Source organism: Mirounga angustirostris, unplaced genomic scaffold (assembly GCF_029215605.1).
Source record: "Mirounga angustirostris isolate CCGP_5_RB_7025 unplaced genomic scaffold, mMirAng1.0.hap1 SCAF_12, whole genome shotgun sequence".
Lineage (NCBI taxonomy): Eukaryota > Metazoa > Chordata > Mammalia > Carnivora > Phocidae > Mirounga > Mirounga angustirostris.
The window spans coordinates 32,250,339-32,278,055 of record NW_026991720.1 but is presented as its reverse complement, the minus strand read 5'-3'; the positions used below and the strand labels follow the sequence as shown (position 1 = coordinate 32,278,055).

Here is a 27,717-nt window from a genome sequence, read left to right as displayed (position 1 = left end):
GCGGGGATCATGAGTTAGAAATGCTGAAGTTCTTTCTTGGTATCTAACTCCATACATTTTGGTTTATATCTTTGCTCCTATTTTCTCTACTGTTAAAATTTAGCATAATGGAATTTAAATGTTTATACAACCCACATTAAGATGGGGAAAAAAGGTAACATTGAAATTCAAAGTGGAGCTATAAAAACCTGCTGAGTGCGTTCATTAATTTAAATGCGTATTCCTTTCTACTATTGTGAAATGCACGTTTTATTTGTGCTGTATTTGGGTGACCACAAATCAACAATAAGGTAATTTACAAGTAAACACCCTTTCCTTAGTTGTAGAGGCAGTAATCAGACCAAAATGTTTACTTTCATTTGAATTTTTCAATTTTAATTCAATGTGCTCTTGCTTTTACGCAATAGGATTCAGGAATTAAAGCCTTGGCTTTTTAAAAGCCCTCAGGCAGGCGCACAATCCTTACACCAAAATCTAGGGGAAGTTAAGGCGCCCACACCTGGGAAAGCTTAGATGCCCTCAGAGAGTCGAAGATGGCGTTTCTCCGAGTCAGGTCGGAGTTAGCACGCTACCTTCCCTTCCAAGACTGGATTGCTTTCGGTGTATTAGTCAAGATGTTTTGCTGACCGAGACTAGGAAACCTATAGGAGGGCGGGTTAGTTTACACACTGTCGACTTGTCATCTTAGTCGCTAACACAAAGGCCTTCCTTCAGAACGCAAGTCGGGCTGAAAACTTGAGACGGTGAACAAATCCTGAGCGCGTACAGGACAAAGCGATCACCACCTTCTCCGATTTCCCCCCCCGAGTGCGTCTCGCAAGGGTCTGAGCCGCTCTCCGCTCACCTAAGCCTGAAACTAAGCTTGGTTCTTCCCTCCGACACTCAAAGGAGGCGCTGAGGTGAACACAGCAGACGCTGCCGCCGAACTTTCGGGTCTCTAAGGCTGCATTTTGATACAGGAGAGACAGCTTTTCGTTCCCCCTTCAAAATGCACCTTGCAAACGGACCGCGAACCCGGCCAGGCTCTCGGAAGAAGGGTGAGCAAGAAGGCTCAGAAGTTGGCGGCCGCGTGCCCCGCGTCCCGCGGAACCGGGCGCTGAGGACGGTCCGGGAGGCTGCCCCCGGGCTGGTTCTGCTCCTGCTGAGCGTCGGACGCAGGACCCGGCGAGCGGCCGCCACTGTCCCCCACCTGCGCGCTGGGTGGGGGCTGGACGGTAGGATCGCGGGCCTGGAAGAAGCGCGCGCGAGGGAGGAAGGCTGGGAGTCAGGATGGGGAAAGGGAGGCGCGGGGCAGCCAGGGAGCTAAGGAGACGAGAAGAACGAGCGGTCAGGGTGCACAGAGGGTGGAGAAAGCCGCTAGGGCAAGTTGGGGGCTGGACCAGGCAGCGCCCAGCTTTTAACCTGGGCAGTGGAGGCGGGGGAAGGAGCTAAAGGAAAGGGGAGGTGTGAGGGGTAGGAGGGGGGTGGTTGGAAGCAAATGACATCACAGCAGGTCAGAGAAAAAGGGGCGAGCAGCCTGCGCCAGAGGATAGGCCGTTTGGCATTAGGAGCTCGAGCCCAGCCTGCCCCGGCAGGGACCCCGACGCCCGCAGAGACCATGCAGAGGTCGCCTCTGGAAAAGGCCAGCGTCCTCTCCAAACTTTTTTTCAGGTGAGGGGGTGTCCTGCCGAGTTTTGGAAGGACACGTGCCCACGAAAGAAGAGGGCGTGTGTACGGGCTGGGTTTTGGGGAAAGAGGAATAGCTTTTTTTTTTTTTTTTTAAGATGCGCTATCATTCATTGTTATGGAAGAGAATGTGGATTTTGTGAACAAAATAGAAGACGTGAAGAAGAGATTAAAGAATAAACTGAAGCCAGTTGTTTGGATAGAGAGCTTTAGTTTAACTTTGAAATCTGAGCTACTTGCAACTGAAAGTTGCACTCTGCAGACCGAACTGTGCTACTGTGCAAGTGTTTTCTTCCATTTTTCTAAGAAATTAGTGAATGAAAAACTTGATAATAAAACTTCAGTTTGGTTCCTTGTTTCTCCCCACTTCATGCCTTGGAAACTTAGATGTCTTTTGGCATACTATTCCAAGTGCCATGTTTGCATGTAGTAGGTGCTCAGAAAACACTTGTTGACTGAATATTGAACTTTGTTAAGGGGAGAAGAGTGAAGTGGGTAATATGAGCTTAAATGAGGTTTTTATTGTTATGATACTGAGTAAATCAACAAGTATATGCCACCATTCCATTATTCTTTTAAGGATGAAAGCAAATCCTTTGAAATATCTATCTTAAAAAAGCCAATTCTACAAGTTAAACTTTTTTTTTTTTTCAAGGGAGGGGGTAGGGGCAGAGGGAGATGGAGAGGGAATAATCCCAAGCAGGGCAACACCAGGCTCCATCCCAGACCCTGAGATCATGACCTGACCGAAATCAAGAGTCCAGTGCTCAACCCACCGAGCCACCCAGGCGCCCCTACAAGTTATACATTTTTTACAAGGGGGTGGGGGAATCAGAATTATCATGGAAATGTGAAGCTATAGGACTAGATACTGAAGTTATACACAACTGACATGTAATAAATTATACTCTTATCCTACTTTGCATGTGATGAGTCATAAAAGCTTGCAAACTTCATCTAACTATGTTTTTAAAAATGGATTCTAAGTTCTGAGTTTTAGGCCAAGTGTAAGTAGATGAAGCATTTTAAATTTGAAGTGTTCTTTGGATACTGTATCTACTTTGTTCCTGTTATATTATGTGAATGAATGAATAGGTACAACTCTGTCATGGAGTATTACTTGACTCGTAATTATCCAATGAATCAGCATACTTAGGTATCAGAAAAGCCAAATATAAATATGCCCATATGTGTGTGTGGGGGAGGGACTTTCATATCTTTCTATGTTTTATTCTCTGCATGTGCAGTAAGTGTGGAACTCAGATACTAAGGAATGGCCATTGACCACTGAAGGAAAGTTCCTCCCTGTGGCTAAGAGAGAAGGACTTTACTCTTTGGAATTACCTTTTGTATTTGTGTTTCAGCACTTTTTGTTACCCCATCTATAAAAATTGGATTATCTGTTCATTTATTTTCCTACCACTTACAAAATCAGAATGCTAATTGGCATAAATTGTAGACTTTTTAGTAGAGCACATTGAGGAACATAAGTGCCAGTCAGTCTAAAAATGCAGTTTTCAGAAAAATGATTATTGTAGGCTTACTTCTAAGTACTAAGGAAATTTTAATTAACACATTGTTGATTTAAATTAGATGACTGTTGATCTATCAAAATATTTTTTAACAGATCACCTTATAAATTTTAGTATAGTTAAAAAAATGCTTTGAGGTTGATTTGTTAAAAAAAAATGTAATAGTTACTAAGTTTGTTAAGAGCATACTCATTCCCGTTCTCCAAACTATTTCATAATAAGTTGCTCTAAGAAGAGGTGTATTTTTAAAAGTTAAGTTTCTACTATTTATGGGAACTGACAATCACCTAAAATAGCAGTGATTATAAACTTTCTTCTCGGTTTTAATTCTAAAAGGTAAGAAATTTTTTTCTGCATTGGGTCAGAAATTTTTTTTCTGCATTGACCACTACTGCTTCGTGGTCAAGGGTGTTAGGCTTTGGATTCAGACTGTTTTGATTCAGGTTGTTTGGATTCAGCTGTGTGACCTAAGGCAAGTCCCTTAACATCTCTGTGTTTGTGTGACTTGATCTATAAAACTCGAGACTAATAGGACCTATGTCATAGGGGTTAATTTGTTGAGAAAATGCATGTAAAGTGGTTAGCCCAGTAAATGTTAGCTAGTGTTATTATCATATTTTAACATTCATTACAATACCACGTTCTTTATTTATATAAGATCCTCAATTCATCTTTGTTGAATATAATTTTGTGACTATCAGTCTGTAAGAATGGGCCTAGGTGAGAATTTAATTTAGGTAAAATCTCATCTAGCATGGCCTTACTACATAAACAGGAAAAAAGTCATATGCTTATATCATATGCTGTTAAATACGTTAGAATTTGGGGCGCCTGGGTGGCTCAGTCGGTTAAGCGACTGCCTTCGGCTCAGGTCATGATCCTGGAGTCCCGGGAACGAGTCCCGCATCGGGCTCCCGGCTCGGCGGGGAGCCTGCTTCTCCCTCTGACCCTATCCCCTCTCATGCTGTTTCTCTCTCTCTCTCTCTCTCTCTCAAATAAATAAATAAATAAAATCTTAAAAAAAAAACTTTAGAATTTAACTTTCTGAATATGATCCCTTCAGTTTCAGAGTCATCAAAGAGTAAAGCTATTATGGTCTGGGTTATAGATTATATTAAATCTCTCATTGTTTTGCTTAGGTTTTATTATTGGAAAAGCTAATAAAGTTTGGGATAATATCAAGTACTTTCTTAATTTTGCATGGGCTTCACATCAAGTACAGAATTTGAAAGACATCTGAAGTCTTGGATACCTTGAATTTTAGTCATGGCATCCACACCAGGAGTCTAGATCAATGCTTGAAGAATTGTCAGAGCCCCATAGAATCCAAGTGCCACAGATTCTTACAAAACTGGATGGGGTTCCTGATAAACTCCACAGAGAAGCCTCAAATAAGATCAAAGAGAAATACAGTAATATTAGGATCTAAGGCCAAGAATTGCATAAGTCTCAGCTTAATAATAAGATCATTTAAGATACTTTTATAAGTACTAAATCATTTAAGATACTTTTAAAAAAAAGATTTTATTTATTTGTCAGAGAGAGGGAACACAAGCAGGGGGAGTGGGAGAGGGAGAAGCAGGCTCCCCACTGAACAAGGAGCCTGAAGTGGGGCTCCATCCCAGGACCCTGGGATCATGACATAAGCCAATGGCAGCCCCTTAACTGACTGAGCCACCCAGGCGTTCCTAAGATACTTTTGTAATTACTAAACACAAAATAATGAGAGGTTTTTTAACAAACTAGAATTTATGTATTAGAATGGGTGTGGTGCATCAAAATAGCTATCAGTGAAAACCAAACTCTCATTCTAAACATTCTGCCTTTGATCAAAATATTTTTGGATTTTTTAAATGAAATTACCTTTAAAAACAGTATATAAGTTTCCTCTCATGGGTATATTAGTATCTTCATTACTTTTTAGCCGTTATTTTTAGTCATAACTTGCATTAGATTATTAGTCCTATTACCCAGACTGGTCACTTGAACTTGCTCCTAAATGACTTTTGGATTGTATCTTGAAATCAAATCCACCCTGAAAGTGTAAGATTCTTCATCATAATTTGCTTTGTTAACAGCCAAGTGCGACTTAAGTTTAGGTATTATCATTCAGAAAAATGTATTGCAAGCTTTAGACATTTCCTAATGAAGAGAAACATAAGTGCTTTTTTTCTTTTTGAATATAAGTGCTTTGAGCAACAGAAGCATAATTACAATAGGTTTATAATGAAAGAACCATAAAGATCACAGTTTTGAAGAGGACCATACTTGTTTGATTATATAAATTATGGCACATTGTAAAAAAATCTGTTACAGTGATTTTATATTTACATTTCACTACTTGTTTGTAAGGCATGAGGAAATCTAAAATTATGGCAGAGTCATAAATATTTTTCCAGTTTGTTGGCGGGCATTCATAGAACCACTGCCGAGAAAGACCAGTTGGCCACTCAAACAAGGGTCTAGTCCTATCCTGATCAATACACATGGATTATCTCAGGTTTGTCTCTCAGCCAAAGCTGAGCCTCTCCCAATCAAAAGAAATAGATGCATGAAACAAAAGGCCAACATGAGATGCACAATTCATCTTGAGATGTCCAGTTGCCAAGGGGGCCTGAACCATGAGTCCATCTAATCAGTAGGTGCGCAAATGTCATCCAATGAGGACAACCCACAGTTTCCTTATACTCACTTGGCTTTGTCTCCTGGAGGAATTGAAGGAGACCACTTTTGGAACAGACACCCCTTTCTCTTGGACAGTGTTGCCTGAACACTGAAAAATGTTGACTCCCTACACCAGTCCCTGACTATCCCTTTCTATCCATCCACCTTTTGCTGATCATGTTTTATTTTATTTTTTTTTTAAAGATTGTATTTATTTATTTGGCAGAGAGAACGAGAGAGCAAAAGCAGGGGAACAGTAGAGGGAGAGGGAGAAGCAGGGCACCCACCGAGCAGGGAGCCCAATGTGGGGCTCGATCCCAGGACCCTGGGATCATGACCTGAGCCAAAGGCAGATGCTTAAACATCTGAGCCACCCAGGTGCCCCACTGATCATGTTTTATGATACAGTTCAGATTTTCCAACCTGGGATGTGTCGATCTTGATTGGTTTAACTTTCAGAATTCTAAAATTATCTCTTTTGCGTGATGTGACTGAAATTGAAATTATATATACGTATATAAAATATACGTATATATAATTAAATTCCTTTTAGTTAATTTTCTAGTTTAAAAAATTCCTCCTTGGTTCTGAAGTGTATTTCAATAGTTCAAATTATTACTTACTTGACAGTCCAGGATTATTCTTAGATACTTAAAAACGCATAGCAGATGGTTTAGCTTTAATGTTCAATTCTTTGTTAAACAGAGAAGTGGAATCTATTTTTCTTAACTCCTTCATCAATATTTTATGTATGATGTGACAATCAGAATATCCCTCGGGGCCAACTGATACACTAGGGAAATCATGGTTTTCCAGTTTTCTGTTTATGTTTTGTGGGAGGAAGTAGGACTTAGTATGATAATATTCAATGCATAAATGTTCAAACTTGTTTAAAAGGCCCTTAAATGAGCACCACTATAAGATGTATTATTATTGTTAGTGTCGTTTCACAGGAACCTGTAATTTCGTTGTGATACAGCTACAATGTAAGTATAGGATTGCAAAACCATCAGGGAAGGACGTTAGCCATTTAGCATGCAAATATATGTTATTTGTCAAATTTTTTAAAAAACACCTCTGACTCAGCAGCAATTTGGGCAAATTTGATTCCACGGGTTCCTGACGCATCTGTGCAGAGCACGTCCCTGGAACCAAACCCAGAGCTGCAATGAGGTCAAGAGGGGAAAACAGATCCTGATGGAGGTCTGGCTGTGGACCCTGATTGAAGGTGTACTGTATCCAGTACGTTAAGTATCTTATCACCGAGCAAAACATTACCATTTCGGGTGCTTCTCACCAGCTCCAGAAGAATTTACCTGGTAGTCGTTTGAGAGGAAAATTAGCATTACAAAGTGGCTTAACTATCGAGCTCTGTGTCAGCCAGGAGCTAAGGCTTCTTTTAGCAAGAAACCTGTAAAAATTCAATTAAATTGCTTGGTGTAGAAAATGAATGTATTTCTTATAGAGCTCTGAAAGATCTGGCTTTCATAGCTGTTTCCAAGTGGCAAGGCTTGTCAAGTTTGCTATTCTCTTTGCAGCTCCATTAGCTTATTACTGTCTTTTAACGTCAATGACGATTTCAAATCATAAAGCCCTGGATGTCAGGGCCTTCTATGATTCGTTTAATATAGTATTCAGACCACAACAAGACCCCTGGATGGTTTAATAAATATTTCTTTGTGCTGATAATGATTCCATGGTGATCAACCTGAGAGGCTTTTAGATATTGTAGATTGATGACATTCAACAGTTTTGTAATGCACCATCGTTCTGATAAAAAGGGGTCAACGCAAGCAGGGGCATGGACAGATTTTTATTGCTCAGAACAATTATTCTGTCAAATTTTTCTTGTGTCCCTTATGGCCAGGTCTTAGCCTTTCTGGGGAAGCCTGCTTACCATTTCTTCGCTCATGGGATAAGGAAATGATTTAAAGGTTTCTGCTAAGTCCTTATTGTTAGGATTCTCAGCCCTGAAACTGGGCTTTGCTCTGATATAATCAGAGAAGTCTCCCAGAAGTCGCTTCAAGGAACTGAATCAGAGCAGTACTTCCTTTGCAGGTAATGACTCAGGGCAGCTTAGAGGATGCACTAATTCATTCATTTGCCACCTTCTGTATTCTATGCAGGGCATTAATAAGGTTGAGATGGACAAGAAGGAAATTGGTGTTGCCTTTGCAGAATGAATTCTCTGAAACCCAGAGTCACAAGGCCTTGTAAAAACACTCCCTGGGGCATCCAATCCAGTCTAAGGCTGGTCAAGGAAGGCTTGCTGGAGAAGTGACTCCTGAGTTGACACCTAAAGGAGATTGTTCAGAGAGGGTGGGGATGGGTTAGGAAAAATGTAAACATGGAAGCAGCAGACTTTGTATAGGACTGGCTGCAAGAGGGACCATGACACCTTCAAAGAATTCAGAGACATTCCCTGTGACTGGAGCATATGATGTGTGATAGATTTGTGGGAGATGGGTCTGAAACTCTAGCCAGGGCCTGATTATAAGGGGGTTGGTGAGTTTTGTTTGGGCTTTATCATATTGGAAGTGAAAAGCCATGGATTTCAAGCAGAGGAGAGACACAACCAGTTCAAAGCTGTTGCAGTTTTGCCAAGGAAATGGAGAGCTGTAGGGATAGAAAGATGGATTTGAAAGGCATTTGGTGGGGGGATGTGCCTGGCTGGCTCAGTCGGTAGAGCGTGTGACTCTTGATTTTAGGGTCGTGAGTTCTAGCCCCGTGTTTGGTGTAGAGATTACATAAAAGTAAAAAAATCTAAAAAAAAAAAAAAAAAAGAAAAAGAAAGACATTTGGGAGTGGGAGTGGTCTTGGCAATTGATTAGATGTGGAAGGTGAAGGAGAGAGAAGCATCAAGGGTAATGTCTAGATGTGCTGACTTGGATAATGGGGGGGATGATGGTGAAGTGTGCTGGGTGAGGAGATTGGGAGAAGGCTTGGGGGTGAGGGTGGAGGCCTAGTGGACCCTCTGCTTCTCTTTAAGGTTAAAAAAGGAAATGATGCATATGGCTCAAGGCCAGGCAATACTATATTTGAAAATATAGTAAAGTGATTTTCAGCTTGAGGTAAGAGAAATTAAGACGTCTGAGGTGACAGTCAGGATTATAAATACTGCCCTCCCGCTGTTCAGTGAAGTCCAGGGCAGTGTCCAGGGGAGGATTTAAAGTGGCTCCTTGTTTGGCTTTTTTGTGCTACGGAGTCACCTTGAGAGTGCCAGGAATCAGCATCTGCGTTCTAGGAATGGCACAAGGTAAGATCGACTTAGAAATTCTACCCTCCCCCCTCCAAACCCACTGACTCAGGTGGAGTCTGAAGTGCCTCCAACTCACTGGAACTTTACTTCTTTCACAGTGGTTTTTACGTATCTGATTTCTATGATCATAGACATTCAGGGAGGTATGAAAATCGGCCGGGGCTGCAGGTCCTGTCTGCAGTGACTGAATAAATAAGAGCACGCCTACTAGCATGAAATATTTTGTGTGTGCATTAACGAAAGGGTCTCATTACTCTGGAAAAGATTAGGTATCATTGTTTCATGTTCAAACTTTGAGCCTGTTAAAACACACAGTGTTCTCTTTCTTAGCACTGCCTACCGAGCTTCCACCCCACAACCCCGTCCCCCTGCCAAATGCCTAATGATTTTCTTAACTTGAAGTTCTTAATTTGAAAGAGAGACCCACAAATTTCATCTGGTACCAGTCAGGTCAGTCTGTGAGAATGAAGCTGAAAAGGCAGAATCCCAGTGTTTGGACAGCTGTGTTTAGAGGAAGTTGAAGGCCAGAGTTTGGAGCTCAGTGTTGGTTGTGGGAGCAACAAGAGAATGAATCTCCTGCTCGTGGGGGTTACCAGTCCTACTTCTAGAGGCAGCATCTTGGAGAAACTTTATAGGAAGCTCTCTTTGCACATTTTGTTTATTTTAAACATCCCTGTGAACTCTGGAAAACAGAGCTAACAAAGCTTTACTTTCTCAACCCAGGTTCATTGCTATACTTATTTATTTATTTAAAGTAGGCTCTACTCCTAATGAGGAGCCCAATGCAGGGCCCAATGCGGGGCTTGAACTCACAGCCCTGAGATGGAGACCTGGGCCAAAATCAAGAGTCGGACACTTAACCGACTGAGCCACCCAGGTGCCCCAAGTTCATTGTTATACTTAAGATCAGAGTTTGGCAAACTTTTCCTATAAAGAGCCAGATATTAAATATTTTCAACGCTGTGGGTCATGTGGTTTCTGCCATTGTAGGAAAGCAGCCAGAGACAATATGCAAACAAATGGGCATGGCTGTGTTCCAATAAGGCTTCATTTAGGGGCACTGAAATTTGCATTTCATATAGTTTTCACATACAATTTTCAACAAACGTTAGGTATTGACATAAATCAGTCACAAAATATTCTTTTTTAAAAGGTCTATTGCAAGAAGCGTCAAAATATACAGCTTTAAAATTACTTAAAGATCTAGAAGAAATTTTCAAGGCTCATATGTAATTCACATCATTGTTATTCAGTAATTGAGTAATTTTAAAAGGAAGTGAAACACAAATTTTAAAAGGAAGTGAGGCAATGTGGACTTTTCCGAAGAGGAAAATAGTAGCTGAACAGCTATTAGTTAATTTCTCAGAATAGTTTTGTCTCATAGGAACCTATTGACCATTTCTTCTTGACTTCCTGTTTGCATATGCATCTTTTGATGTGTCCTTCAAGGTAGAGGCTCTTATCCATTTTTTTGATACCAAGCATCTGTCTGACTCCTTGGCCTAATAGGCCCTTAACATATACTTGTTGAATTAAATAAAACTTGACTAATTCAGTTTATGGATATACTTCTAAAATTTAATTTTTGATGGAAATGTAAACATTTACTTGTACATGTGTACCTTAAACTTTGGTATTCGGAAGATAAAATGTCTAATTTTGAATAAAAATATTAGTTGTTTTTACCAAATCCCTGTGTTCTGAAGTATAACATAAAATAGGAAAATTGTTTTCCTTTGCTTTCTTGTGTAATGTATGGGACTTTATAGGAAATTCCAGCTTAGTACACTATCATTTTTCTTCAGAAGATCAATGATAACCAACTTTGCCATAGGTAGACTTTTCCCCTGAAATAGTTTTCTCTTCAAATCTCATGTTAGTCTTCAGGGTGCCTGATAGTTTAATTTTAAATCAGGTTATTAAAATGATTATTTCCAAAATTTCTTCCTAAATATATATACCATAATTTAGTCTTTAAAAAAAGAGGATCTTTAAATCATTTTAGTCTTGGATCTCTGAATACATTTTTTCAATAAAATAGTAAGTAGGCTGATGAAATATTTATTACCAAAAGCACTGCTACCTTTCAACTCAAAGATAGGGTTGACTTCTAAAAGCTCACATTACCTCTTTTCTACCCCTTTCACCAGATATCTAATAGGGTTACTCTCTTTTATCCAGAAAAGTCAATGTATAGCTTGTATATATGCATTGTGAATGAAAGTGCACAATGCTGGGGCGCCTGGGTGGCTCAGTTGGTTAAGCGACTGCCTTCGGCTCAGGTCATGATCCTGGAGTCCCTGGATCGAGTCCCACATCGGGCTCCCTGCTCAGCGGGAAGTCTGCTTCTCCCTCTGACCCTCCTCCCTCTCATGCTCTCTGTCTTTCATTCTCTCTCTCTCAAATAAATAAATAAAATCTTTAAAAAAAAAAAATTAAAAAAAAAAAAAGAAAGTGCACAATGCCAATAAATCTCCCATGGGTTAATTTCATTATGGAGTCAACTGGGACCAACATCATTAAAACAGTTAGACCTTAGTTATTTACATAAATCAGTTAATTCAGAGCATAAAATTTAAAAAGAGAGAGAGAGAGAGAAGCAAACCAAGAAACAGACCCTTCACTATAGAGGACAAACTGATGGTTACCCGAGGGGAAGTGGGTGGAAGGATGGGTTAAAAAGGTGATGGACATTAAGGAGGGCACTTGTGATGAGCACTGGGTGTTGTATGTAAGTGATGAATCACTGTATTGTACACCTGAACTGAATATTACACAGTATTTTAACTAACTGGAATTTAAATAAAAACTTAAAAAAGTATGTATATACCTATAATGAGATCCAAAATTGTATTCACACATTGAAGAGTTTATAAACTGATAAAATTAATGATCAGAGGTAGCCATCCCAATAACATCAGAACTAAGTTTTATGTAATGGAATTTTATTAGAAAGACAATCACTACAAAATGAGCTCATTAATGTAAAAGTAATAACTTTAAGATGCATATGTGATTTTTAGTCATTCGTGAACACATACATGCATTTATTTAACATAAATATTGAATGTCTGGTATGTTTCAGGAATATAGTACTTTGAAAACTTAGAACATATAGCAAAACTTATACATTCTAATTATTTTTACTAGAATTTTTATGTTAATATTTTTTTTTTAAAGATTTTATTTATTATTTATTTGAGACAGAGAGGATGAGAGACAGAGAGCATGAGAGGGAGGAGGGTCAGAGGGAGAAGCAGACTCCCCGCGGAGCAGGGAGCCCGATGCGGGACTCGATCGCGGGACTCGATCGCGGGACTCGATCCCGGGACTCCAGGATCGTGACCTGAGCCGAAGGCAGTCGCTTAACCCACTGCGCCACCCAGGTGCCTCTATTTGCTTCTTTTCTTTTTTTTTTTTTTTAAAGATTTTATTTATTTATTTGAGAGAGAGAATGAGATAGAGAGAGCATGAGAGGGGGAGGGTCAGAGGGAGAAGCAGACTCCCTGCCGAGCAGGGAGCCCGATGCGGGACTCGATCCTGGGACTCCAGGATCATGACCTGAGCCGAAGGCAGTCGCCCGACCGACTGAGCCACCCAGGCGCCCTGTTAATATTTTTAATGACGTAATTATTTCCCCTTTGGAGCACACAGGCCATCATACGTCCATAGATCTTTCCCTTGACCCATTTAATGAAGGAAGCTTAAGTTCTTTATTGATTTATAAAATTGACTGAATAAAGATCATCTCACATAATAAAATGAACTTGAAGTCAACACTATAATTCCTTGACAACAAAAATTGATGTATTTTTTAAAATTAAAAAATATTTCCTATGAAATATAAACATAAGGTGATTACATTTAGATATGTATATTGGAATTTTTTAGAAAGATATTTTATTTATTTAAGAGAGAGCAAGAGAGCACAGCAGGGGGAGCAGCAGAGGGAGAGGTAGAAGCAGGCTCCCTGCTGAGCAGGGAGCCTGATGCTGGGCTTGGGGCTTTGGGATCAGGACCTGAGCCGAAGGCAGATGCTTAACCAACTGAGCCACCCAGGCGCCCCTATATATCAGATTTAATCCTTGAACAGAGTCTTTGGATCCCTTGAGATATTAATTTGGTAATTTGGCAGCCTTTTTGAACTCATGTAAAGCTTTGCTGATTCAATTGGGGTTTTTTTGAAGATTTTATTTATTTATTAGAGAGAGAGGGAGCACGTGCGCGCGAGCTTGTGCGGGGGCGGGCAGGGAAGAGGAGCAGAGGGGAAGGGAGAGGGAAAAGGAGAGAATCCTGAGCAGACTCTACACTGAGCACATAGCGCAATGTGGAGCTCAGTCTCAGAACCCTGAGATCATGACTTGAGCTAAACCACGAGTCAGAGGATGCTTAACCAACTGAGCCACCGAGGTGCCCCTGATTCAATTGTTTTTGAAGCTGTTAAGGGTAGCAACACAGCTCGGGTCTTTCCTAAGTCATACTCTGTCACTCTAGCCACTAATTACTGCAGAACAGAGTCAAATTCTGGGATTAGTAGATATGTATAAGTTATCATGAAAAAATAATGAGCCACCAAATCTGCTGCTTCTGGAAATTTGATCAAAGTTTAGTTATTCTGTTGAAAGAGAAATCTAACTAGAAATAAGATAAAGAAGTTCTTTAGGTAAATACATGTGCTCTGAAAATTAGGAGCCTCTTCATAATTAACAATATTTGTATAGCTTTAGGGAAGTGCTTCTTAAACTGGTCTGCCAAATACCTGCTTTAAAAATATTGATATATTAATTATTAAATGAATTGTTAATTAAATTAATGATCAATTAAGTAAACTTAAATTAAGATATATATATGTATCTTAATCACACCAAATATGCAGATTCCTAGATCCCAGTCCTTCCTTACTAAGTCAAAATCTCTGGGAGAGGGCAACCACATTTTTCTCAATGTTCCAGGGAATTCTTTTTGTCTACTAAAACCTGGGAACCCTTAGGTCAGTCGTAAGAAAATGTGTTTAAATGGCCCAACTACTGCTTCTCAACCTTAGTAAAAGATTGGAAAACTACAGATTTGAGGACAAATGACAGGATTCCACCACATAATCATGAAATGGGGGATATGGAGGCGAGTCCATCTTCTCCCAGCTCCGTGAACCTTCTCTCCCAACAGTCCTCTTTCCCAACCTTAGTGTCCAGAGAAGAGGATTTTGAATTTACTGACATTTTTTCAGTAAATTAACAATAGAAACCTAGATACAGTGTAATGTGCCACATAATTCAAAATTTCCTCTCACGTAGTTCTTGAAATCTGTACTTTGGTCTCCCACTATCTCCTAACATTTACTAAGCACTTTCCATGTACCAGGGATTGTCTATATTACCTCGGTGGATTCTTCAATTCCAAACAGATTCTACATCTAAGAAAGATGTGGTTTAGAAAGATTATGAAGAGTTTATACAAGGACAAGCTAATTACTGTGAAGTCAAGATGTGTATTTATATTGATCTAAATCCAGAACTCTGCTCTTAACCAGTACATACACTATCCAAAAGCCTAGAATGGAGTTGGTGAATTTTATAATTTCACTTCATTCTTACATAGATTTTCTTAATTTTCTTGTCTCTGAAATTTATTATCTTTGATACAAGCATTATAAATAATATCATTTAGGGGCGCCTGGCTGGCTCAGTCGGTTAAGCATCATGGGCTCAGATCATGATCCCAAAGTCCTGGGATAGAGCCCTGTGTCAGGCTCCCTGCTCAGCGGGAAGCCTGCTTCTCCCTCTCCCACTCCCCCTGCTTGTGTTCCCTCTCTCGCTCTCTCTCTGTGTCAAATAAATAAACAAAATCTTTAAAAAAAATGAATAATATCATTTAAATAGGCATTAGACTCTATTCTTCTTGGAAGTGCCAGAAACACGCCCTCCCACTTTGGTCCATGTGACAAGCTGCTTGGAGTTAGGGGTGGGGGGATGAAGAAGAGAGGATGGGGACAGGGGGAAAGAGCATTGTCTTATCTTAGGTTAATGGGGTCTTTAAGAGTCTAAATGTCCCATTTGGAGAATGAAAGATGTGGTCAGCCAAAAAGCATGCCAGTAGCCAACCATTATCAATGGGAACAGCTCAGTTGTATAAAACCAGACTGCACTTCTTATTCTGATTTGTTCCATCCAGGTACTAGCCCCCACCCTTCATTGTTTTTGTTTTCCAAATCCACCTTCCTGTCATTTTCCACTTCATCAAACCTACTGCTCCAGGCTTTCTGCCGAGTTTTTGCATCCACTCTTCCCATTACCAACTTCAGCCCTGAGGTGTGTCCCAGGTTCAGTCACTTCAGTGTTCCCCCCTACCACCTACCCTCATTGGGGTCCTGCTGGGATCATCAGTTCCTAGATGTTCATCATTTCTGTCTTCTGTTTACTCTTATTCTGTTTCTTGGGACTGAAGGAAAAGGCAGAGTCACCTGCCAGATGGTTCTTCAACTTGATGTTTGACACTTTGTGTATGTAAGTCTTGGATTTTCCTAGTTGCACTGGTTTTCACAATTTTTTAAAAACAATAGTTTCATCAGTGAATCCCAGTTTCCAAATGAAATCTACCATGGAACTGCAATATATACAAGTAAAAGTGGCTATATAAGACATTATTCCATAAATACAAAGATATAGTTAATTTCTTGCTCCCAAATAAGGGCTGAAATGATTATATAACATTTATGCACATTTTCTTGGTCCTATATGTTTGCCTTTTCCACAATGTTATGTTTCAAAATTGAGATGCCTCTTATAACTGATGTCAAAGGAAACTTGTCAGCCATCAGGCCCAGGGATGAATTATAGTATGGAAACTTAGCAATATATTGAAGGTATATATTCCTGTGACCTCAGTTGAATTATTTGTACTGGTTGCACCTCACAAGGTTGACTTTTAACTTAAATTTAGTTTCTTGCTTGAAATTTCTTGAGAAAGATTACTCTGGGAACTAGTTTTGAAAGAAACAGTTAATATTTAGTGTGAAGTTTGACAGGCCAGACTCTGTTATTAAAGTAGAAGTTGCCCAAGCTCAGCACTTCACCGTGCCTTGAAATTATCCTGCCTGTCCTACAGGTGAATGTGTTATGAATGCAGCTTGTCATTGTAACCCTATTCATAGCTGTGAATAGCTAAGAGTGAGTCAAAAGAATATTTTTGATCTGAATGCAAAGAAGGCTTAGAAGAAAACTTTAATTATGATACTAAAGAGAAAGGGGTAGGTAATTGCATGAGTAAGTGTATAATATTGAAACTTTCTTTAAATAAACTATTTTTAATGTTTCTTTTTGGAAAGGCTAGTACTAAATTGATGGTGAGTTTTATAATCATGTCACTGTATTAGGTGGTGTAAATATGATAAAGTATTATAAAACCATGACGATACCTGATGTGACTTGTTAGCATTCCATGGAGATTGCATAATTCTGTTAGGCTGGGATGAGACCTTGTGTGAGCAGGAATGCCAAAGATACGGTGGGTTGTTAACTGAGCTTGGCCCAGTGCATCCATAGGGACATGCTCACTTCTGCAGTGTGGATATAACCAATGACAGATGATAATATTTTACCATATGTGCGAAGAGTGTCAGGGGAACCTCTCCTCCATAGTGGGCACTAAGTGAGTTAACCTGACTGTCCAGGAACATGTTTGGATGAATCCAGTATGCTAAAATTTTCATACAATACATATGAGAATATGTGATGTTTCTAATTCCTATTTTTAAAATAGTAAAACATGCTTAAAAATATTGACACCTCAAATCAAAAGTTGGTGAGCTCCTTGAAGTATCTCTGGGGAACACTAGAGGGTGGGGCCCACAGTTTGAAAACCACTGAGCTTGTCTTCCCTTCATATTGGTTGTCCTTGACCTTCTCTTGAGTTTCTTAGTTCACCCACTCTATACTCAGAGAAAATAGTCTCACATTCTACTTTGTGTCTAATCCTTATTGTCAACTCCTAGGTGTCAATATATAGTGGAAGAAGCATGTACTTTGGAATCAGACAAACCTGGCTGGAATCCTTATTATTATATATCCTATATATATATCCTTATATATATGATCCTTTGTGACCTATTAACAGTATGATATTGGGCAATTTACTTATCTTCCGATGATGATATTATGCTCATTAGTGCAATCAGTTATCCTCATTTAACACAGCTCAGTGTTATTATGATATCTAACATTCATTGAGTGTTTACTATGTGTATTAGTCAGGGTCAGAGAGGTCAGAGAAACAGACCAATAGGATATACCTATATACATATGATTTATTCTAAGAATTGGCTCACATGATAATGAAGGCTGGCAAGTGCAAAATCTGCAGGGTGGGCCAGCGGGCTGGGGACCCAGGACAGCCAATGTTCCCATTTTATTCTGAAGGTAGTACACTGGAGAATTCTCTCTTGCTTCAGGAGGCCAGCCTTTTGTTCTATTTAGGCCTTCAACTGACTGTATGAGACCCACCAATATTATGGAGGGCAATCTGCTTTACCCAAAGTTAATGATTTAAATATAAATCTCATCCAAAAACACCCTCTAAGTTAACACATAAAACTAAGTACTTTCCATGTATTAAATGACAGCAAGTAAGGCCAGACATAGAGTCGTTCCTTAATAAATGGTAAAGACTGCCATCAGCATGATTATTGTAATTAATTCTTACTCATCTTCACCACCAGGCTCTAAGAAAATACCTCTCTTCTCTAAGTTTAACCCTCCTCTTTTGTGAAATAGGCCCAGTGAATTCTCTGAATTATGGAGATCACATTCCCCGAAATTTCCTGCCCAATTCCACATCTGCAGCCTGTGCTTTGCCATTGGCTCTTTCTTTTTTTTTGGCTTTTCTTTTTTTTTATTATGTTCAGTTAGCCACTGTATAGTACATCATTAGTTTTTGATTAGTTCAACGATTCATTAGTTACATATAACACCCAGTGCTCATCACAACACGTGCCCTCCTTAAAACCCATCACTCTGTTACCCCCGCCATTGGCTTTATCTCCAATTTTTAACCTTATCTTCAGTCTTCAGAGTATCCCCTTTGTTCAGTTGTCCCTCTGCATGCACTGCCCTAACATGGAGTTTTTCTGTTGCTGGGGGCCAGTGTATTAGTTTCCTAGAGCTGCTGTAACAAAGCACCAAAACCTGGGTGGTTTAAACCACAGACATTTATTGTCTTACGGTTCCAAATTCGAAAAGTCTGAGATCAAGGTGTCTGCAAGTTTGGTTTCTTCTTTGGCTGGGAGGAACCTGTCCTGTGCCTCTCCCCCAGCTTCTGGTGATTTGCCAGCACTCTTGGCATTCTCTGACTTGAAGAGGCCTCACTTTGACCTGTGCCCTCATCTTCACGTGGCATTCTCTCCGTGTCTCTGTCTCTGTGTCCAAATCTCCTTTTTTAAATAAGGGCACCAGTTGTATCGGGTTAGGGCCCACTCTAAATGAACTCATTTTTACATGATCACCTCTGTAAAGATCCTAATCACCAAATAAGGCCACATTCTGGGGTATTGAGAGTTAGGATTCCAGCATCGCTTTTTTGGGGGGAACACAATTCAATTCCTAATAGTAACAGTGTTCAGAAACAGAATGAAATATGGAAGCAATTTGAAACTGTAAAGTGTAATACACATAAGGAGTTACACTTGTTTATGAACCTTTTAAAAAGCTATGTGTGTTTCATCTCTCTTGTACAGAAATGACATGTAGATAATGCAGAAGATGTCAAGTGACATGATTGTCAAGGAGGGTAGAATAAAAGGGGCCATTTGCTCTTGGGTAGAATGAAGAATTACTTTCCATTTATAAAATTTTGGTACATCCCCATTAAGAATAGATAGAATGAAGGTCAGACATTTGGAAGAATGTTTTGGTAATGAAGGGTGTTAAATATGAAAATGTTTTATTGAGGGGAATTAAATAATCTTGGCCAGAAATAATTAAATAATTATTGGCTTTAAGTTACGACTCAGAAATGTTATTTAAGAATGTTCACTAAGCAAGCCCTAACATTCGAGGGTATAGCATACGAGGGTATAGACCCCTTGACATTTGCACTGCATTTACCATAGACTTGAGAAGGTGTTGACTTTGTTTTTGGCTTTTAATACATTTGAACAGAAGTATTGGCTGAACAGCACATATTTGCAATCATATCACTGTCCGTATAGACATCCCATCTTTTTTTTTTTTTTAAGATTATTTATTTATTTATTTGAGAGAGAGAATGAGATAGAGAGAGAGAGCATGAGAAGGGGGAGGGTCAAAGGGAGTAGCAGACTCCCCGCCGAGCAGGGAGCCCGATGCGGGACTCGATCCTGGGACTCCAGGATCATGACCTGAGCCGAAGGCAGTGGCTTAACCAATTGAGCCACCCAGGTGCCCTAGACATCCCATCTTTGAGTAATTAGTTAATACATTAATTTATTCTGTTTGTTGTTGTCCTAAACCCTGGAGAAGACAATGGAGATATAAAGATTTATATGACCCTTACATTGTTCAAGAAATTAGTCTTATAAGGGAAATAAACTAGCAAAATATACTGTGCAACATTAATTTAGCAGTTTTGAAAATAATTGAGTGACAGTTATGTGCTGTATGATAGGTGGAGGGGATACAGCAAGAAAAGATCTGTAAGTTCTTTGCCCTCATGGAGCTGACAGTGCAGGATGTTTGGAGATAGGGGGGATTTTAGACAAGTAAACAGACAGTTTGTGGTTATGGCTCAGGTGGAGGAAGTGCGGGCAAGGATGGAGCACACAGGAAGGAAATTAAACCTGGATTGCAGAGAGGCTCATGCATACATAATTTATATGACACTATTTCCATGCATTTCTTGGAAACAGAGGTCAGATTTTATTGCAAGAGATTTATTAATTTTTCTTCAGGGTAAGCTGGCCCTAGTTGGTATTGGTACAAAACCAAAAAATGCCCTGCTAGGTGATGAGACTAGGAGAATCCTTTTAAAAATTCAGAGCCCCCTTATCACCAGTGGTTTCATCCAGTGGGAACTCCTGCAGAGTTCAAAAGGAAGAGAACCTGGCTCGATATTTCCTGGAAAGTTCATTTTCCTAAAGTGTGTATGGAAGCAAGAGATCATGACATTTTAAGATCACAGTAATTCCTAAATGCCTATAAAATTATTTTCACTAAACTATCGTGATTTGTGTTATGATTTGTGTTTTCAGTGACCTGATCGGAAAGGTGACCATTTTGAACTCTTAAATTGCTTATTAGGATCAGTTAATAATTCAGTCATCTATTATTGTGTGTTTTACTGTTGGGGGTAAAAAAAGCTACTTAGGGTGTTTATGGACCTTTATTTACCCATATGTTTCTTATATGATAAAAGATGTAAATATTAAGTGAAGGGGATTTAAAGTTAGGCTCTTACAGTAGAGTTTTATTTCCTTGGTCAGCCTTGAACCACTGGCTGGCTCCATGCCTCTGTCAGGCTCCTTTTTTTCTGGGATTCACAGTGGGGCAAGGGTGAGGGTACTGCCACCTCTCCTCCTCCCTGAACCTCTCAGGAGTTTTATTGTCAGTGTCATTTCCCCGCCCCCCCGCCCCCCCCCCCCCGTAATATCAAGGCTCCAAGAAAATGAGAAATAGCATTAGCATTGCTCCACAACCTTAGGAACAGGATCTGAAATTTAAATCTTGAGTCATGCAATGTGTCACTGAAGGGAGAAGAAAGAGAGAGGATATTAAATTTACCTTTCAATGCTATAATTTGCAATTTGCTTTCTAAGGGTGAAATAATAGCAATAGAAGTATAAAATGGGTTAAAATGCCGCCAATAACCAAATTCCACATATAGTTTGAAGATGGGAAATCATCTGAAGCTGGGAAGTCTGAATCCAATGCCCTGCTCCTCTTTGAATCACTCTGAGAAGTAATCATGAGTAACAGTGTGAGAGGACAGACGGCATAAATAAATTAAAGTGAAGTGAAGGTTAAGATAAATGAGAAAAATTCTAAAATGTGACTGACCATTTATCTGGTTAGATGATTTCAAGCAGAACCCTCGATACCAACTGTATCATGACTGAATTTAAAAAATCGTCAACTTTGTTTTCCTGATGCAGCATGTATCAGTGTTACCCGGGGAGTATTCGTTCTTAACGATCTTTATCTTAGAACGTTTCCAAGGTGGCCTCCAACCTCCGTTTTATCATTCCATTTGTCAAGCAAAATAAACAAATGAATAAACATCTTTGAATAAACTGTGTTGAGTGGAATCACACCGTATTTTATTTTTTTTAATTTTGGGAAAAGTTTCGTCAAGGCAGTAAGTAGCAAGCATATTTCAGAGAAGATCTGGTAAGTGGTGATGCTTGTGCACAGAGTGAGTGCTCATTAAGTGATCTGGGTGTTGAAGGTGTTGAGTTAGCTTCTGCTTTGCCTATGGCGGCTCGTACCAAATAGACCCCTGACTCCACAAGAGGATTGTTGTCCCCGGGAGAGGCATATCATCTCCACACTGGGAGAGACACTTGAACAGAGAAGAATCAAGTCCCTTTGATTCCAGATGTTGAGTTTACTCTAGAATGAAAACCAGGGCTTGGAAAGGTTATAGATATTTTATTGCTGAAGAATGCAGAAACCCATCAGAGACTGTTTACTTTGGGTCCTAGTCATGGTGTCCAAACAAACAAAGAGCTTCAATAAAGGATTCAGGCTTCTAGAAAAAGGGAGGGAATACCAGGTAAATGGGATAGTTATGAAACAAATACCACCAAAGTTAAATCGATATATGATGTGGGTGATATCCTTAATGTATCATTCATGTGAAGTAGGTTTTTTTCCTACCTTAGAGAGAAGAAGAGACAGAACTCCTTCTTTGCCTCTCAGCTCGCACTGGGCATGCTCGGAACCGCTGCTCCGCTCTGTTCTCCAGAATGCGATTGTCTAAAATAACAGTAAGAGTGCTGAGGTTCTGACAGTCACACAAGTTTCTCTCTGTCAGCTTTTACAAATGCCAGCCAGTAACCCAGTGGCATTTCTACCGTCAAATCTTAAGGCCAATCCATTTCCCCGCTTCCTTATTTTCTTGGTTTCAAATATATTTCTTATTGCCAATGGAAATAAAACCCAGAAATTGGAGAGTGATGGTGTCACTTGTCTTTCTTGGTTAGTAAAGAGCTCCTAAGAGTGAACTTATATAGGATGCAGCAATTTTATAGGGCAGTTAATCATCCTATCTTTCTAGCCAGTTGTTCCAGCTACAATAACTTTGGTGGCCTTTGTTGGTGGCTTCATGCCCAGACAGAATACAAAGCAAACAAAAATCATGGAATACCACTCTGAGGCTGCTTTTCAAAAGTACATGGGCATAGGGCGCCTGGGTGGCTCAGTTGGTTAGGCAGCTGCCTTCGGCTCGGGTCGTGATCCCGGGGTCCTGGGATCGAGTCCCACATTGGGCTCCCGGCTCGGCGGGGAGCCTGCTTCTCCCTCTGACCCTCTCCTCTCTCGTGCTGTTTCTCGCTCGCTCTCAAATAAATAAATAAAATCTAAAAAAAAAAAAAAAAAAAAGTACATGGGCATAGGCTATGAATCACAATGCTCTGTTTCTTCTCTGTTATCGTTCAAGATGGGTGGGAATTTTTGTACCACTGCTTGTTGTCTCAATTGATTGAATCCCTGAAATCCAGTGAATTAGGTCGAGCTGGTACACGTGGTTTTTCGTCAATGGTACCCATTCCTCAGTTTCTTTATGCTATTATCGCCATGGTCACTTTTTCTGTATTTGTAGTAGTTCCAGCTGTGAAGCGCCTTGCTTCTGGGGGGCAGGAAATAAGCAATTTGCGCCACTTATGATGCATGTCACCAGTGTTTAGATCCTCTCACGGGAAGGGTGTTAATCACTCGCGGTAGCCACCCACGCACTAACCTGTTTAAAAGGGCTTAGAGTGTCAAAGTCACTATAACAATGACTTTGCCTTTCAGGAGTTCTAGGGGTAAAAAAAAAAAATGGGGTAAAACTTTCCAAAATCGACACTGACAGTCAATTTCTGTATGCTATTTGTCTTAATACCAGCTTTATTGAGATTTTATTCACACGCCAAACCATTTACCCATTTAAAACATTCAATTCAATGGTTTTGGCAGATAGTGAAACTATCAATTTTACAATACTTTCAGGGCACCTGGGTGGCTTAGCCAGTTAAGCGTCTGCCTTCGGCTCAGGTCATGGTCTCGGGGTCCTGGGATCTAGCCCTGCATCGGGCTCTCTGTTCAGCGGGGAGTCGGCTTCTCCTTCTCATCCTCTGTCTGTGCTCTCTCTCTCTCAAATAAGTAAATAAAATCTTAAAAAAAATTTTTTTTAGAATACTTTCATCACTCTGGAAAGAAACTCCGTAACTATAAGCAGTCATTCCCCATCCTCTACCCCACCCCAGACAGCTGCTAATTTGCTTTCTGTCTCTATAGATTGATGTTCTGGGCATTTCATATAAGTGGAACCTTGTAGTTTTTGTGACTGACTTCTTCCACTTAGTGTGGTGTTCTCAAGATACGTCCATGCTGTGCTATGTGTCAGTACATCATTCTTTTTTATCACTGAGTAATATTCTAATTGTAAGAATATCCATTTATCCATTCAGCAGTTAATATTTGGATTATTTCTACTTTTTTGCCTGTTATAAAAAATGCTGCTATGAACATTTGTGTACAAGTTTTGGCACAGACATCCGTTTTCATTTCTCTTGGGCTTGTACCAGCAAGTAGAATTGCTGGGTCGTAGGGTAACTTTATGTTTCATATTTCGCGAACCTTTCAGGCTATTTTTTCAAAGTGCCTACATCATTTTACATTCCCACTGCAGGGGATGAAGGTTCTAATTTTTCCACATCTTTTCAGCACTCATTATTGCCTGTCTTTTTTATGATAGCCAATCCTAGCGGCTGTGAGCTGGTATCTCATTGTGGTTTTGATTTACATTTCCCCAATGGCTAATGAGCTTGAAAATCCTTTCATTTGCTTTTGTATATCTTTTTTTTGGAGAAAACTCTATTCAAATCCTTTGCCCCTGACTAAATTGAGTTTTCTTTATATTATTGAGTTATGAGAGTTCCTGAATACTCGAGATAAAACTCTTTTTATCAGATATATGATTTGCAAAAATTTTCTCCCATTTTTTGGGTTATTTTTCTACTTTCTTGACAGTGTCCTTTAAAGCATAAAAGTGTTTAATTTTTATGATGTTGTTTATCTATTTTTTTCTACTGTTTCTTGTGCCTTTGGTGTTATATCTAAGTGTATGCTTTTTTTTTTTTTTTTAAATTGGTCCTAATATGGCACATTTGGTACAAGTGTAGGCTTTGGTATCACAGTCTTATTTTTTTAATTATAACTCTTCTGTGGGCAAATTTATTTAAGCTCCCTCAGGCTCAGTTACTCATCTGTAAGAGGGAGGTAATACTAGGACTTATGAATTGTTGTGGGGGTCAGATGAAATAGTATATGTGAAATCCCTAGCATTTTGCAGGGCTGTGGTAAAACTCTATTAATCTTAGCTGTTACTATTGTTATAATCTCAGTAATAATAAACTCTAGTGCTCTGAAAATTAAACTGAAGCCAAGCGATTTCGTACATGAAGAAGCATGTAATAAGGTACATTTGTACTGCTTTATAGACAACATTGAATTTGGCCCCCATGAAAACCAGGTGAAGTAGTCATGGTAGTTGTTTTTTCCATCGGGAGCTGTAGCTGAGAGATCCAGAACCTTTTCCAAGGTCACATGACTGGAAAATGATAGAGACAGGGTAAGAGCCTAGATTCAGTTTCTTCAGTAACAGATTATAGTAGGAGTCAGGTGACTGGCATTTGTAGTCTTCATGATGAAGTAGTAGACAACCATATCAGGGGAAAAAAAATAATTTTGTGGGAAATTAGCACTGATAGTGAACGTTATGTGAGAATCATGGAGTTAGAACACATTTGACTAGAGGGGCGCCTGGGTGGCTCAGTCAGTTAAGCATCTTCCTTCGGCTCAGGTCATGATCCCAGAGTCTTGGGATTGAGCCCTCCTGTCTGGCTCCCTGCTCAGTGGGGAGTCTGCTTCTCCCTCTGCCTCTCCCCCTGCTTGTGCTTGCTCTCTCTCTCTTTCTGAAATAAATAAAAATCTTTTAAAAAAAACACCACATTTGACTAGAAAGTTTATGTTGGATAGCCATAACAAGTAATGGATTATAACTGTATGTTCCTTCTTTTAATTAAAAAAGAACTTCCTCCTTATTTCCAAAGTTAGACATGCTCATAGTTAAACATTGGAGAATATAGATAAGCAAAAAAGAAAATATCTTTTCAGACATTTCCTTAATATGCATACATTCCTAATATACTTATATTTAGAAGCATCTTATAAAATGGGCAGATAGATTTTCTATTTAATGTTTGGATTCTGTAGGCATGAGGTTAAATTAATTTATATTAGGATGCCTGTATGGCTATAAATTCTGGACTTCCAGAAGATTTTTCAGAATTGGATCATTGTCTTTTTGTTAAGCAGCAATTAATTATCTTTCTAGATTGTCTAAAATTCATTGACTACATTTACTATACTGTTCACTCATCTGGAGAAAGAAAGAGAACTTCTACTGTTCTCCTGGTAAAATTAGACCCTCATAAATAATTAACTCTCAAGCACAAAAATGGCTGATCTTTAGCAGAGCATGTTCTTTCTAAAGTTCTTTCGAGCTGACTCAAGTGGCTATTACTTATAAATTCACCATTTTATGGATAAGCAACAAACACTGTTTAAACACATCTGGAATCAGAGAATGAGGACTCCCTGACCTGACTCTCACCCCAGAGCTATGACTTTGGGGTACACCCTTGAAGCCTGTAAGATTTACACAGGACTTTTGAGGGCCAGATACCACTACTGTCTCAAGTGTTATTTTCACTAAAATTCACTGAGAAAAATACATCTATGAAATAATATTGAATCTCAGTTGATAAAACAACTGTGACATTTGAAGTATTATTTCTATGACTTTTTTTTCTTTAAATCCTTATAAAGATGAGAATGACTTCTGGTCTCAAATCAATCCTTCCCATCATAGCCATTTATCAAAAAACAAAACAAACAAACAAAAGAAGCAACTCCCCCCCCCCCCCCAAAAAAAGCCCAAAGCAAAATGATAGCACTTTGCTGCAGAAATCTGGGATTATCACAGTGTGTTCAAGTGATTCCCCCTCTTTCCTCTGCGTTGAACTTCAACATTTCCTTCAATTAGAACTATCCAGATTATTTGGGCTAGTTCAAACTCAAGGTAAATAAGTTGGATGATGAGAACACCTCTGGTATATTTAAATTTGTCTACACAAAATAGTTTAATTTCTACTTACTTCCTCAAGTATTAATTATTTCATGCAAAAAGGAAAAAGGCTATTAGTCTTTGAGTGTATCAGTTTGTCAGTGTTTGGGAGAAGTGTTGTGCAACCAGGACTTGTTGAATTTGCTCTTTTATTTCATTTGGCTGGTTAAAGAAAATGTATAGTGAAATACTGTGGAAGCATGATTGCCTTATACAGACAAAATCATTTTGAACTGAAAAGGTCTAACACCTGACCTTCATCTTAAATTCTAGCACTTGAAAATGTCAGATGTCTCTGTTGGATTAAAAAAGCCAAATGTCAAATGGGAAAATGATTATAAGCTCTAATTATGTGGTTTTAGGGGGATAGGTTTTATGAAAACCAAGGCTTTAATAGTGGCGATGATTGAAAAATTATTTTCATTATAAGAAATTACAAGTCACTCTGCCAAAATTGGAAGTATTGTCCTAAGAAATGAAATTAATTAAAAACACTTTCTTCTGTGTGTGTGTGTGTTTAAAAAAATGAAGTGATAGCATCTTTCCTCAATAAAACCTGAAGCCTCGTATAGTTATGTGAATAGAACAGTATATCTGGGATACTAGAACTTTGGAAACTGTCACCATTTCTAAGACCATTTTTTAAGTCCATTGTCACTACATAGTGACTGGTTATGAATGAAGAAGGATAAAATTAATTGGAGATGAGAGGAAGAGACGGTGGGAGCAAATTTGAAGAGGAGAAGGAACAGGGTTTATTGTTTTGGGTTGTTCCAGGCGTACCTGCTTTGCTTCATGAGCCACCTGATGCTCATTGATTCCCAATGAAAGAAATATGGAAGTAGAAATCCTGACCAGGCATTCCTAAATTCTATCCAAGTATGTTTAACCTACTCAGGATTATTTGAAAGGAGTGGCGGCTGGAGTTTTACAATGACTAATATTCCATAAAGTGTCTAACTGTAGATATCTGGGAATTTTTTGTTTTGTCTTTGTTTTTTGCATTTCTAAGATTGGCTTGAGGCAGGCATGGAGAACTCATTGGAGCAGAAATTTCATTCAGTGTTATCAGTTATCAGAACACATTTTTTTTTTTTCTCTAGGGTAAGTCTGGTGATTGCTAGGCAGCCTAAGGTCAACTGATTTTAGTTTTTCACTTTAAGCCAAGTTTCTATTTCAGGATACAAATATGGGTTTACTGTGGTAAACCTATCAGGAAACACTAAATTTTATTAATAATTG

The 27,717-nt window shown here is 39.3% G+C and overlaps 1 protein-coding gene across 1 annotated transcript in view; it reads left to right on the top strand.

The window, feature by feature from the left end:
- Positions 1 to 533: 533 nt before the first annotated feature.
- The window catches only part of CFTR (CF transmembrane conductance regulator), a 165,274-nt gene continuing 138,090 nt past the window's right edge, over positions 534 to 27,717 (top strand). The window contains exon 1 of the mRNA XM_064575631.1: positions 534 to 553. Coding sequence (XP_064431701.1) covers positions 534 to 553 — 20 coding nt within the window. The remainder of the gene's footprint in view (positions 554 to 27,717) is intronic.